General features: G+C 36.8%; 1 protein-coding gene across 8 annotated transcripts in view; it reads left to right on the top strand.

The window, feature by feature from the left end:
- The window catches only part of SLC4A10 (solute carrier family 4 member 10), a 146,423-nt gene that overhangs the window by 53,623 nt on the left and 78,345 nt on the right, over positions 1 to 14,455 (top strand). For all 8 annotated transcript variants that reach the window (XM_064718542.1, XM_064718544.1, XM_064718540.1 and 5 more), the window contains 2 exons: positions 1,980 to 2,061; positions 13,126 to 13,272. In XM_064718542.1, the coding sequence (XP_064574612.1) occupies positions 1,980 to 2,061; positions 13,126 to 13,272 (229 nt within the window). The remainder of the gene's footprint in view (positions 1 to 1,979; positions 2,062 to 13,125; positions 13,273 to 14,455) is intronic.

Below are 14,455 nucleotides of genomic sequence, written 5' to 3'. Positions count from 1 at the left end.
ATTAATGGAATAAACCCACTTCTGAGAATGAGGCAAGGCTGAGACTTGCTGTGACATTACAGGAAGAGGAGGCAGAGAAGTAAAAGTCTGCCAGAAGCTGAAAATTGAACACATGGGAAAGGAGAAGTCAAAGTGTATGAGCATATTTTGATAAATATTAATGAATTAATTTGTATTTAATTTACTTAGATAATCAGTAAAGGCTTTAAACTGCCCAGCAATTTATTATTTTCCCCACTGTAAATTCTCCCTAGCATTGCTTCCTTTCTGATGTGAATGTCTTATGCTAGAATAGCATTATTTATGATCTGGCTCTAATACTTGGACTTTGACATCCTGCCTAATCACTCACCCAGAGGCATGGCATTGTTATGTCTAACTGCTTTAAAATAATGGATTCATTTTAGTAAAATGATCAAATGGCTTGGGCAGAGTTATACTTTCCTGGTACATCTTAATGGGTTATTATCTAATTCTAAATTATTAAAAGAAAAAACAGTTTCAATAGAAGCCCATTTCTTATTGTCATATTTTAGTTATGTACTATTATCTATGGGAAAGCTCTAATAAAGACATTTTAACACTTGGTCTTTCTTTCTTTAACAGCCCAGATGCTTGGTGCTGACACATTCGTAGGATTTTTCTATGTAAGATTGCTACAGCATGACAGCTATTTTTAAAAAAGAAAGGAGCCTGAAACAAAAACTCACATCCAGAATGTACCACATCCAGCTATATAAGTGAATCTTTTTGCCTGGGGCATCTGATATTTAAGGAGAGGTGCTCAAAGACTTTCATTTCTCATTATATTCCATTGCATTATATATATAGATGTATATTTATCATGCAACACTGGTATTTAAATCCCCTTGCTTCAGACTTGCATTAAGATACCAATTTTATGTATAGAAATCAAGTAGTTCTAGTCTAATATCACTTGCTGAAACCCCTCTACTAATGACAAGTAAATATATTAATTGGTACTTTTGTATAATGCATCATTTTTAATAACAATTTAATGGAAATTAATATTTCATGTTGTGAAATATAGACTGTATTTAGTAGCTGGATTTTTTCACAAGTGATGTCAAACTCGTAGTGAACCAGATACTCATTTTAGCACAGCATCTAGTGACTTGTTGCTGAACCCCCAAAATATTTTTCTGTTCAGGCAAATGAGTTGGGTTTTTCTCTTCATGTCAGAAATGACAAAATGACAGATTTCTGTACCTTACCTGGCCTGACTACAATACACTTATTAATCACATACTATGTTTACAGTGCAGTGGAGAGTACAGTTTAAATGCATGTATGAATATAGGGTAAAATTAAACATGAAATATATGTTCCTGAGGAAGAATAGCTTTTCTGTTTTCTGCTATTAGTATATGCTGCCCGCTTTATACTAAATTCAGCTCGGTGTTTGTAAAGAAAAGCAAAGGCTTTGCAATTCACCAGTAAGTGAAGTCAGTTGATTTCATGGTATTAGTTTTATTCCTTACCATATTGTCTCTGAGTGTTATTGTCTAGCTTTGGTGAAGTATAAGGAATTTTAGTAGTAATAGTTAGGGAATTGTGCACGTAGCTCATGATCCTGATCTAAAAACAAAAATACATGTGCCACCCCTTTCCTAACGTGCGCGAGAATAAAGCTGCCTTGATCAGACATTTCTTCTCTCATCTCTTTCATTGTCCTGTTGGCTCATGTTTTTCTTGGTTTCCAGTAACCAGTGTTTACTCATTATCTTTCAGGTTTTACCAGAAGTTTTGCATGTCACAGTTAGCTGTAATCATACCTCAGTAAAAACTGATGCTAAAGAAATAGATTTAATAAGTAAAATTAAATTCTTACACCCCTTTTTGTTCTTGAGTTGGAAAAGATGAAATAATAAAAACATCTTTGTTTTATATTGCTGTACAATCTTGCCAAAAGTTTCCAAATGCAAAGTAGCTTATCTGTCTTTTTTTCTGTTTTGTAGAGAAATGATGAAGAGGCTGTTGTGGACAGAGGTGGAACTCGCTCCATTCTCAAGACACATTTTGAAAAGGAAGATCTAGAAGGTGAGAGATGATTTTTCTGTACTTTATGTTGTCACTTTCTTCTGAAAGTACCGAAATGCAATTCCAATGTGTAAACGTATTGATTTGAGCAGGGATGCAAAGAGACAAGAGAGTAGAATATTGTCATTTATTTTAAAGAAATACTGTTTTCTGCCACAGCAGTGCCCAGAAACAGATGATGGTGGAAGGAGTTTGCTAGTTTTTTGTGATCTGTGGTCGAGTCCTGTGAATATGCATGTGTGAGTTTAGATAAGTCTTTTAAGCTTTCGAATATGCAATTGCAAGAAGGAATGCTGATTTAGTACTTATAAAGGTTTCTACATTTGCATTACAATCCTCATGTAGTTGCCTAGCCACATCTTCAGCTGAAGAAAAGCATTCTGGAGTGTCAGAGATTGGATACATATTTACTGATATCCACTGCAGAAACCACCTAACTTGACCATGTAGAAGAAAGTGAGAAATTATGAGAACTGTTTAGATACTGGTCTAATGAGGCAGTTGCATTTCTGTTTGTGTAGTGTATCCCAAGCTTTGGTTGCTACTGTACTTAAACTCTTGTATTGAGTTGTGTGAGCCCCTAAGTCATAGCTATAATGAAAATTAGTTTCTGTTGTATATGTGATATCCCTTTCCTGAGACTGGAAATGGCTGATTTTGTTAGCTTCTTGTAAAGGGACATGGAGGTTCCTGTTTTTGCCACACAGATCCATACATGAACTAGCCCAAAAGAAATACTAAGATCAACATGCAGGAACTTGAGGTTTCTAAATGCCTACCATTGATTACTTCATTTTTTCTTTTTTTCTCTGTCTGTATGAACTTTGTGTTATCTGATATGTGTTGGCCATATTGATGGTTTCATTGAAATACTAACATTACACAGCAACTCTGTTGCTGCTTCCTTCAGCAGTGCCTCCCTCAAAAAGCAGATGTAGCTGCATTTGAGAGGGGCCTGGCTGTGTCTGTGTGAGCTTGTCTCTCACAGAAGGATGCTAGATGTTGTGCAGTGTGGCATGGCTGAGGTAGGTAGCTCTCTACTCAGCCTGGGGGAAGTCTGGGTGTGTGCAAGGATGGATCTCAGGTGAGATGTTTCAGGGTGGCATTTAGAGTTTTGGTGTCTCCAGTGGGTCAGGCTGGCAATGCCAGTTATGGGCATAAGCACAAAACCTCCTATTTTAAATCTCACATTTAATCCATGCTCTTCAGTCTCTTGATTGCATCCTTGATCAAAGAGAAACCACTGTATCTGGTGTCCTCAGAAAAACACCCAGTAAAAGAGTGGGAGCTTCCTGTCTCCCTTTCTCCATGGTACTGACTCACAGAGATTTTGGGGGTGAGTCAACCCACAAAAATATCCTTTTGCTGAGTCATTTTATTGATGATAGTGAGGTGGCATTTTAAAGATGGACAGCTTTCTGCAGAATGACATCTTTAAGCTCAGTCACATAAGCTTAAGTCACATTAAGGTTGTCAGAATTACTGTGATGTTCCACATGTAACTTTGTGAAACATAATTTAAGAACTGTTAATTTAATTATTTTTCCCCCACCATCCTATATGTGTAGAGTTGCTCCTGTGAAATATCAGTGAAAATATTATTTCAAAGATATGGTCTTAAGATGTTATCAGTAGAAATTGGAACATGGCAGTGACACTCCCACAATCTTCCCATCAATTTAAGCTGATTTAAGTTCAGAATATTGAAAAATTCTGCAGTTATCAAATGAATCTACTTTTATTAAAAAGAAAACCCTATTGTTTCATAATGTTCTAAGAAAACTATTTTTCAGTGTAGAATCAATCCTTCATGATGCAGTTAGCTTTCTCAGATAATGTCCTGCTCACTCTAAGCTCAGATCAGTTTGTCCTTAATTTTATAATCACTACATTCAAAATACCAGGTGACATAATAAGTTTTGAAGACATTGCAGATTTTAATATCCAGTTGCTGTTAATAGCATGTCCATTTGTTTTGCAGTACATCTAAGCACTTCTCCTGCTGCAAACAGAGAATGTGACTCACAAATACTTGTCTCATTCACTGACATTGTGTTGGGTTCTGCTGAAAAATGTACCTTTTTCCTAATGACATGACAACTATGAAATATGAAATTAAATAATCAGGTGCTAATTGCATATCTTAGAAAAAGAGTATAACCAGGCTATTAATACATATTACGTAATTAGCTTTTTGACAGGCATTTAATTTGGTTTATGTTTTAAAATGTAAATAGCTAGTTACTGAATATTCTAGGGAAAAATAGGGTGTAAGTTTCAATGTCAGCAAAATTACAAAAATTGCAATTCATATGAAGAGCTGCAGGTTTAAATATGAAAATCAGTATTCAATTTCTTCTTATTAAATCTTATAATTTTAAGTATTTTGTCTTTTTTAAAAATATTTAAACTATCAACATTCAAACTTCAGAAATACAGATTTAAATGTGTACTAAAATTTCCATCTGAAATTTCAAAGCCTAGTAAATATTTGGACTTGCATATTTTAGGCAGTCATTGTGCAAGTGTATTGCAAGTACATTTCTTGCTGAAAGCATGAAGATATGGTGTTTAATCCTGTCTCAAAGAATGGACATAAGAATAAAGAATAGATTTTTGCCTTAGACTCTCCAGATCAGTATTTTCTTTCCATGAGCAGTATAGTAAAACTTTGAGAATATAAGACAGGAACTGCAGTACCTATGGGAAGAGAAGAGATGTGGTGCTCATCTTAGTGCAGTAAGTGCTTCAAATTGTATCTTTTTACTTAAGTTTTGTAGTGCTTCAGAGGTGAATTGCTGGAGAGCTTTGGCTTTCAGATTTTCAGCACAAATTATTTTTCCACAGTTAGTTTTTTGTGAGTTGTAAGGTCAGGATCAGTCGCTAATATTGGATAGGTTATTTGTCTGACTATTGCTTGATTGAGGGACTGAGAAAGCATTTCTAAAAGCAAAAAAGAGATTATATTTCCTGGTTATAATCACCTGTTTTGCATGTAATCTTTGAATGTGTGTACAGACAAAATCCTACTGAAATAAATATGCTGTCATTTTTATCAGTGGTGGAGTTCCTAAATGAGAATTGGGCACTGATTCTGGCTGCTCAAGTATTTAATTGCAAAATGACAGGTTGTACATGTGCCTGTGCTGAGGGCAGCTAGGGAGGTTTTCCTGGACAGATGTGCCCTTCAGCAGCTGCTCTCAGCTCATTCCATGGGGCTGTCTCTGGCTGGCTGCCATTGCTTCAGTGCATGTTGAGTGAGAACAGTTTCTGATCAGATGGATGTACCTACTGCTTATCTCATGGGTCAAAAGTACTTGGATTGCTCTGGGCTGGAGAGCTCAGATTCTCTCAGGTCACAGGCTGACTTTTGGGCTATGCAGATAGGCAAAGGGATTGACATTAAATACACTCTGGCCAAGGTCTTTTCCTTATGGCCACTCTGTTAGCTGAGGGGAAAAGTGGCCATTCCATGGACTCCTTGCTGGAGGTGCCCAGCTGCAGATTGAGGATTTTTGTGAGAGTATTTCAGAACTGCTCTGGGTAAGATTGAGGATTTTTGTGAGAGTATTTCAGAACTGCTCTGGGTATTGCTGTGACCTGGTTTGAGAAGCAGCTTCAACAGGGAGATGGGTGGAGATCAGATTGTTAGGTGAAGGTCCCAGCATGAATCAGGGATGAATTCTGGCTCTGTTGGAGAAAATGGCAAAATGATCCTTGATTCAGACAAGTCAAGATTTTCCTTAAGCTTTTTATGTTTCATTCATTTAATCTGCCTAAGTGGCATGGGAAAATTTGCCTCAGGGGAAAACAAGTTTGCCATGTTTCATATCTCTGAGGATACATAAAACACTATATCCAGTATGTGCATGAATATGACTCAGGATATGCCTCCTGACACTTTTTACAACATTCAGATTACGTGGATTGCTTACTGAAAGTTACAAAAAACCTTCAAGCTTAATTAGAATATAAATATCTCTAGCACAACACAAAATGATGCAGAAGCCGAGACTTTAAACCTAATAAACCAAAAATTAATTGTAAATTTTGTAGACATATTTTGTAATTAACAACCTGAATGAAGGATAATTTTGATAGTGGATACTGAACAGAAACAGTGAAACTAGAGTTTCCAGATTTAATTATTCTCTTTTAAAAGAATTATTTTAGTTTTTTTTCTCCTTTTTAGATTTGTTCCAGCTTGTGACAATAATTTAAAAATCATTTAAATGAAATTTTGATTATGTACTGTTAGGGTTAATATATGAAAAACCTCCTTGTGATTAAATGCTAAACTCCATATATTATTACTTAGTAGAAATTTGAGTTTTAAGCAGCCTTTTATTCTCAGAGACTGGACCTTTTTTGTAGAAATAACATCATAGCACACCTGTCTGCCACTGACATTATTTACCTGAAAATTAATAGGACCGAGCAGCTCATAGGACTGAAAGAATATAAATTTTAATAACCTGGCCTTGATTCACCCATGCCTCAATGTAGAAACAAGTCAGACACTGGCTCTGCTTGGTCAGACAGGAGCATCAGCTGAGATTTCCCTTCCCCTTGGCTCCCAGGATGCTCCAGCCTACTGCAAATAATTTGTTAGCATGTCAGCACAGATCCCCTGCTCCCAGCTGCCCTGCCTGTGCTGCCCTGGGGTGCCCAGCTCATCCTGACGTGGGCGCTGACCCCGCTCGTGCTCCTTGCAGCGACGCTCACTGCCCTTCGATGGGGACAATAACAGCTGTGGAAACACAGGCCAGAATGATTTGGCTTTGTCTGTACCTAAAATGTTGCTTTCATTTTGTTGCCTACCAGGTATCACAAGCTCAAGCTTGTTCCCTTTGTGATTCCTAAGGCACATGTTTCTGTAGTGCCTCTCGTCTAGTTTTGTTTTCCTTTTCCTACATAATTCAATATTGCTTGAGATCTCACATTTCTCCTCTTGTCTTGGCAGTCACCTGGTTTGATCCCTTTGCTCCCCTTGTCCCTCCTCAGCAGTTTCTGTGGTAGTGGAAGGTGGTTCACCTTGAACAGTCATGAATAAGTCTGAAGCACGTGTTCACAGAATCTCTTTGAAATGATGAATAATGAAATAATGGAAGCAGACAAGTGCCACAGTGTTGGTTGCACACCACAGTTTTTAGCTGATGATAAGGTTTGGTTGTGAATTTGGTTTGAATTTTGTCTGAGCTTCACAGACAGGGAACCTTTTCAGTATTTGTAGGGACTAATATATTCAAATGCTTCACTTTGCAAAATCCCAGATGAAACTGACATAAACCAATTTGCCATTGTTGGTGAAAGCTGCTAAATTGCAGCATCAGAAGATAGAAACATTCATTTTTTAACACACGATTGTACTTGTACTGAGGTTGCTTTTTCTTTTTCTTTTTTTTTTTTTTTGGCTTGCTGCTAATTTAGAAATATAGGTCAAATTCTTCCCTCCAATAACCACAGCTTCACTCTCCATCAGTGGAAAGAGTTGTGTGTCTGAGCAGGTTTTTTTATATTCTGTGTCTGCTGGCCTTTTTTCTTCTTTCCGGCAAGGACATGATCTCATGATAGAACCATACGTACAACACCTCTGAATTCCTCTGGAGCAATCTAGGAAATTTGAAACATAAGTGCTGGTAAAAAAGTATATTTTAGCCCACCTACAATCTGGAAAAATCTTTTGTTAAAATGCAAGGTTTTTTTGGGAGGGCAGTGAATGATCGAAGCTCTTTAAAAGGTCCTTAACTTTAATGACTTCAGTGAGATACTCTTATGCTCCATATTCAATGTGTCCTTAATGTTATCGTGGGTCAGGGATATTGTTTTTATTTTTTTCTATATAATTTTTGTTGTAGTCTACGCTAGAAAATAAATTACATGTATAATCTAAAAGTAATTTTGAAGGTTTTCTTGTCAGTTCCTCCAAATTATGGCACCGCAAAAAGGTAAAAAATGGGTTTTGGGCAAGCCATAACCACAAACAGCAATGTAAACTGTTGATTTTGGAAGGATTGCTTTTGTCCTTTCTGCTTTTTCTCCAGCTCTGCCTCCCTGCAGCACTACAATAACGAATCATGAGTCACGTACTTCTACTCCTACACAATTCACCATCATCACTTTCTTTCCTGTAAGGAAAAAGGCAATTTTTTTAACCCTACATGGGCTGATGGTTTTCTGTCTCTACCTCACCATTCATTTTTGAGAGGATGAAACATTGCATTTGGTTCAGCTCTAGCTGTCAGTGCACAGGGGAGGCTTCAAGCACTGAGTGTTTTCCAGAGGAGGGAAACTGGTCCTGCTGAGGTCAGCACTCAGCTGAGGCTTGGCTTGAGCTGCTGGCAAAGTGTTCTTTCTCAAGGCACCTTGCCTTTGCAGTGTGTTTCCTCAGTAGGTCACAGAGCCTGCCTTTGCTCTTTCTGGAGGTGTTTCGAGACCCATCTGTTCCCTTGTCTGCCCCTTCCCTCCATGCCTGTGAGCAGGGATCTGAAAGCCTTGGTGTCAGCAGGTGCCTCGGGCAGATTCAGATAATCCCAGGTGGAAGGCAGCACAAGCACACGGACCCTGAGCAGCTGGTGCCCATGGATGTTTGGATCCAGGACAGTCATTATTTTACACAGTTGCCACCAACTGGGCTGGCTCACTAAGAAGCTCTAAAGTATCTCATTGAGTTCCACATTCCTGGTGTAATATGGAGACCTGAAAGAATTTCCATGCTGAGAGAGGATCTTCTCCATGGTTTATGCTGTGTTTAATTTATGTCACAATTTAAAAACTCAGAATTGGTTTAGATATCAGTTAGCCATAGGATTTATCTGATCTTCCTGAGTTTTTCTGTTAACCTTACATTAGCATCAGTAGTGTTTTATCATAGAAAGACTATGATTTTGTCCTTGCAAAAACACCCTCTGAACTCAGGTGTTGATTTATTCCAGATGGGCTGCTAGGAAAGCGAAGCATGAACACTTGCATTTTTTTTCAGTATTAAGATTTAGGACCAAGTAATTTTATAAAACAGACCCACTGAGAAAATACAATAATACATAAAGATTATTTACAGTGTGAAAGCTTATTAAAGAAATGCAATGCACTGAATTGGTCTGCTCGGCAATGACGTTTATACAGAGCTATACATCCACTGGTAAATTGTAAAAAGATTATTTTTAATAAAAGACTATTCTGAATCAAATTGCATATATCTTGGGAAAAAAACCCAGAATATAAAGTTAGTTCAAATTTATAGCATAAGAAGCTTGTGGTTTACCTTCAAAGCAATAAATCACTCCTTGGCTTAAAGTATTTAAGGATTGAGAAATAATAATCCTTGTTGTGAATAATTATTTTTTAATTTTTATGGGATTACATTAAACACAAATGATAGTATAAAATATTTAAGAGGAGTCCTATTAATTATTATTAGCTTTGTGGCAGATGAAAATACGTACAAACATGTGGAAAAATCAGAATCTCCCCATAACTTTTGAAGCAAAAATATATTGTGCTGTAAGTGTCTTCAGTTTGTGGAGGTATGAAATCATTGCCCTAGAAAAGACAGATATGAAACATATATTATTAATATGAATACGTCTCTGCATTTCTTAGAATAAAATCTAAGTAGAAGTGTTGTTTGAGGTTGCTGAAAGGAGAAAGGAGAAATTATTCCTTTCTTAAAATTTTTTAAGAACCCAATAGCAAATTAATAATCTAAAAACCCAGGCTCAGAATAGGAAGAATTTTCTGCGTATCCCTTTAGAATGACTGAAGTAACATCTAGAAATGGTTTTCAGAACCTGGCATTCTGTGTCTTTAAAACCAGAAGCTTATCCTAGCTACCTATCTTATGCCTTAAATAAATGGAAAGAAAAAGAAATGTAGTGGGATTTCTAGAGCTCTGGAAACGCATAACCCATTATAATAGATGGTGCTTGATGACTTAACTTAGGTACTTCTGGAAATCCCATTACAATTCTTTAGTGATATGACATTTCAAGGGGAAATGGAGATGGAGAGAAAGGATTTGTAAATATTTCCCTTAATTTAGTAGAAGTAAGATATTTTTAAAGGAATTCTAAGAGTACAGGCTTTTTTGCCCCAACACTTCCCATTCTTCCAAAACCAATTTTAACACAAAAAACATACCCATTTGGTAGGGAGAGCAATGTGTTATGTTCACCTCTTAAACCATATGTCAGGTCTGTGTGAGAATGGCTCTTAAGTTGTACCTGATGTCAATGGTTTGTACCCTGATGTAACCTGCAGTTGTTACTATTTCCCACACTATAGTGTCTTTGTAGCCTTGCCAAAAGAATGAGAAATTATAATCTAATTGAGCTAGGTCCTGTGAAAATGTATGGCAGAGCAGAATTATTTTCCAATATTTGTGCAATATTCAGTCATTTTAAGTTGGCATCCTGATGAAGTAAGTAATAAAAGACACAAAAAAGTTTGTAAAGATAAATGAAAGAAATGCCCATATATGATCAGTTATAATCTATAAGGATACCCTGGATAGTGGATATCCTGGTTGATCCTGAGTTCACTCAGTTGTAGGGGCCCTTTCTTGTTAGAAATTTTAGTCAGGTTTTCCTGAGATCTGCCCTGCTCTGTCCATGTTTGACCTTCAGTCTTGGCAAATTTAGAGAGCTTTCTGGAAACTCTTGTTTAATAATGCCTTGGACAATTTGTACAGAAAAACGTACATTACATTCTAGCTCATAATACTTACCATGAAAAGGTTACTTGAAGTAAGGTAATACAGTAATTGGATTTCTTTTGTATTTCCTCTTTCTTTTTTTTTTGCTGCTTCTATCATTCATTGTCATTTTGTCAGCAATTCAGAATTCATTACTCTTTTGTTCCCAGATGGTCTCTTTTTGCTCCACAGTTGTGATCTTTTAATAAACCAGAACTACTTAACTCTCAGATTTTTTGCTTTTTGCTCTATGATTTTTCTGTAGAGAACTATTGCTTTTCCCCTGTAAGTTTCTTTTCCTCTTATTTGTTTGAACCTTGTAACAAGCACCTACCTTTCTCCATGTGTTTATTGAAATTATGCCTAGGTAGCACTCTGCTGGTCTCAGTAGGTTCGCATGGAAAGAGTAAAATCCACTTTGCTTTTTCCTGATGTCTATTTAAGTTTCCAGGTTCCTGTTTTTTTTCCAGTGAACTGATTTTGTCTGTATAAGGAAAATTGTTGTGGCATTCAGACACACACACACACGAATGTTCTGGCACTGTATCTCAGTGTACTGAATAAAGAACAGTCTGGACTCAAGTACTGCTTTCAGCCCTGGAAATTAATTGAAATGTGAGTCTCAATCAGCATTTCCTGATGCAGGTACAATCTGATCATTGATGTGGGAGAAAACTAGGATAAGCATGCCCACTTCTATCACAAAGCAGCGGGAATGTACTTAGTAACTAAATTAAAAAAGGAATCTATTTGCACCTCTGGAAATTACTCAAGTCTTAGGAACAGTAAACCTTTCAAAATGTTGTTTTGCTTTTTCTTCTATCCAAGGAAGGAGATAAGGAAATGTAAAGTACTGCATTACTCACGTCCTTCAGTATTTTTAAACAAATTTTTCCTTGTGTCATGCACTACTGACTGCAATGCATTTGAAATGCATAAAAGTCAGCAGTTCTCTTTAAACCATTTCTTGGGTTAAATGTGATAAGCAAGAAGAAAGAGGTATATAATAAATAAATAAATAAATAGTTTTCAACTTGTGGGCATTGTATTAGGAAGATCTCCTGACTCTACAAGAATAGTCTTTCAAAAATCGTTGCCTCTGCTTTCTAGCCTCCTCTACATGGATCAGTGCTGGGGAAGTAATTAGTGTGGTGTCCAGACTCTTTTCTCCAGGATTTTTAGCTCTGCCTCTGCAGAGAATTCCTGTCAGTATTGAATTTCTTTGAAGTTTTGTGACACTTGCTGCCTTACTGTTTTCTGCCTCCTCTGGAGTATCCATGGGATTAAAAGATCACGTGCTACCTTAGCTTAGTGTTCTTGACCTTTTTGGATGATTGGCACTGCTGAATGATTACAGCAAAGCAGCAAATATCCATGAGCTGTGTTATGTTCATTTCAAGGAGAAAATAATGTTATTTGAGATGAGTAATCTGGGCTATGTCTTTCTGCTGAGTAAATGTAGATGACCTGCCTGTAGTGAGTCACGATTCCTTTCCCATTTGTTCTGGTTAGTGCACATTTCTGCTGTGCTCTCCCCCTTCTAAATGCTTTACTGTGCTCTGATCCTGTTAGCCCACATAGCTAAGAGACCTAAATATTTTGGGCTTGATCAGCAACATAAAATTTGTCAGGCTTGAAGGCAGCAGGCGTGCAATATGTACCTTCTTATGTATTTAAAAAAATGCAACAGAAGAAATGACAGCACCCTAAGATACCAGCAATATATTTATGATGTGAGCATGTAAAGGGGTATATAGATTTTGTGCTCTTGCTTACAGAGTGTTTTATTGTTTTTTTCAATTTCTTTTTTTCCCCCTTTCTTCTTTGTATTTTATTCAATGAATTTCCCACAAGAATTCTGTCAAGGTTTGGCTCATAAATAGGAATGAGTTTGGTAAAGTTCTTGTACACACAAAGCAAACAGCAACTTTACCAAATGTTCAATCCAAAGAGATCCATGTGTCTCTTTATGTTACTGTTTTGGAAGACATTTAACAGAACACCTGTCTGGCTTTAATGAAAGTTCAAATACAAAGATGCAAATTTGGAGGAAAAAAAAAATTTGGCACTGCATCACAAGGACTTCAGTACTGGAATTGCTTCCTGTATCAAGGGGTTGTGTATCTGTGATGCTTAATCATCATGATTTAAGTCAGTACTGTTATGACTATTGACATTAGAATAATAAATATTATATAACTTCAAAATTATCACAAGAATGATACCATTAATGCTATTAAGGATATTTATACTGTTAAATATCCTTGTGAGGATATTTATACTGTTGTGATATTTATACTGTTGTTATACTGCTATTTTTACTGGTTTGTTGCCATTGTTCCTTTCTCAAAGACACCTTTTTTTACCTGTAGGCCATCGAACATTGTTCATTGGGGTTCATGTGCCGCTGGGTGGAAGAAAAAGTCACCGACGCCATCGGCACCGCGGGCATAAACACAGAAAGAGAGACAGAGAGCGGGACTCAGGATTAGAAGATGGGAGAGAATCTCCTCCTTTTGGTAAGACAAATTTTATTTTTGGGTAGGTCTTTAAGTAATAAATGTCAGCATGATTGTGCATGATCTGTCCTGTTATCACTTGCACGTGATTAGCAGCAGGGTTTTGGAGAATCCACCAGAGCCCCTGCCGGTGATTGGTTCCTTTGAACGAATCCACTGAGAGGCAGCAGCCAGTGGCAGTCAGTGCATGAGGAGGCTCAGTGGTTTCCAGCACTGCAGGAGCACTGTGGGAGCTGTTCCTAAGTGTTCTCACAGAGACTGAGGGGGAAATGCTTTATGGCACCAGCTGCCCTCAGGGTAGGCTCTGGAGTATCTGCCCCTAAAACGTGACATAGAAGAGCTGTGGTCCTTTACAATTAGTTTTGTAATAATGTTGATGTTACTGAAGCTGCAGTGTTTTATCAGATTCAAACCATGCTCTAGGTTGTGTTTACCTTTTTCCTAACATGACACTGTAAATGTGCCATTGTAACATGGATCTGCTAACTGTGGACTTGGGGGAAAAGCAGGGAAGAATACCTTTCAGGAAACAAACCTGATATGAAACTCCTGAAGTTCTCAAAATTTTAAGTTAGAAAACATTACAGAGGAGAGAAGAAGGTAGTCATTAATAAATTAGTCAAGATTTATCTCAAAACATGAGAATGTTACATGCTGCTTAAAAATATAAAGTGCATGTGATGAAATGTCCAAGGCTATGGAAAGTGTTTAAAATATAATGGAAGCATGTGTACAAAACAATTTTCTAGTGTGTTTTTAAACCATTAGGGAAATGTACCACTGCAATTTCAGGTTACAGAATAGTAATTATAAGACTTTCTTTTAATCAGAATTTTGTATCATGTGTGTGGAAAGCTTTTGAGCAAGTATATTCTAAGTGATGATGGGTAGAGCTTGAAATTCTCAAATCTTGCACAATGGTTTATTATACTGAGAGTAAAACAAAGTCAAGACTTTTTCAAACTTAGCAGATACAAGTTATGTTTTTAAGACTGAACAGTGAAGAAAAAATTGGCTGTGGTGGTTCTGTCTGGAATGGATTTCAAATGTACAAAGACCCAATACTATATTGAAACCAGTTTCTTGGAAAAAAACAAAGTTCATAAATTATTAAAACAGTTTTTAAAAAGAATATGCATATATACATATAAAGTCAGATTAAAAAGAAACAATTGAAAGTTAC

The sequence above is a fragment of the Zonotrichia leucophrys genome, chromosome 7, assembly GCF_028769735.1.
Source record: "Zonotrichia leucophrys gambelii isolate GWCS_2022_RI chromosome 7, RI_Zleu_2.0, whole genome shotgun sequence".
Lineage (NCBI taxonomy): Eukaryota > Metazoa > Chordata > Aves > Passeriformes > Passerellidae > Zonotrichia > Zonotrichia leucophrys.
Note: the sequence above shows the minus strand (reverse complement) of the source record. Positions and strands in the feature narration are given on the sequence as shown.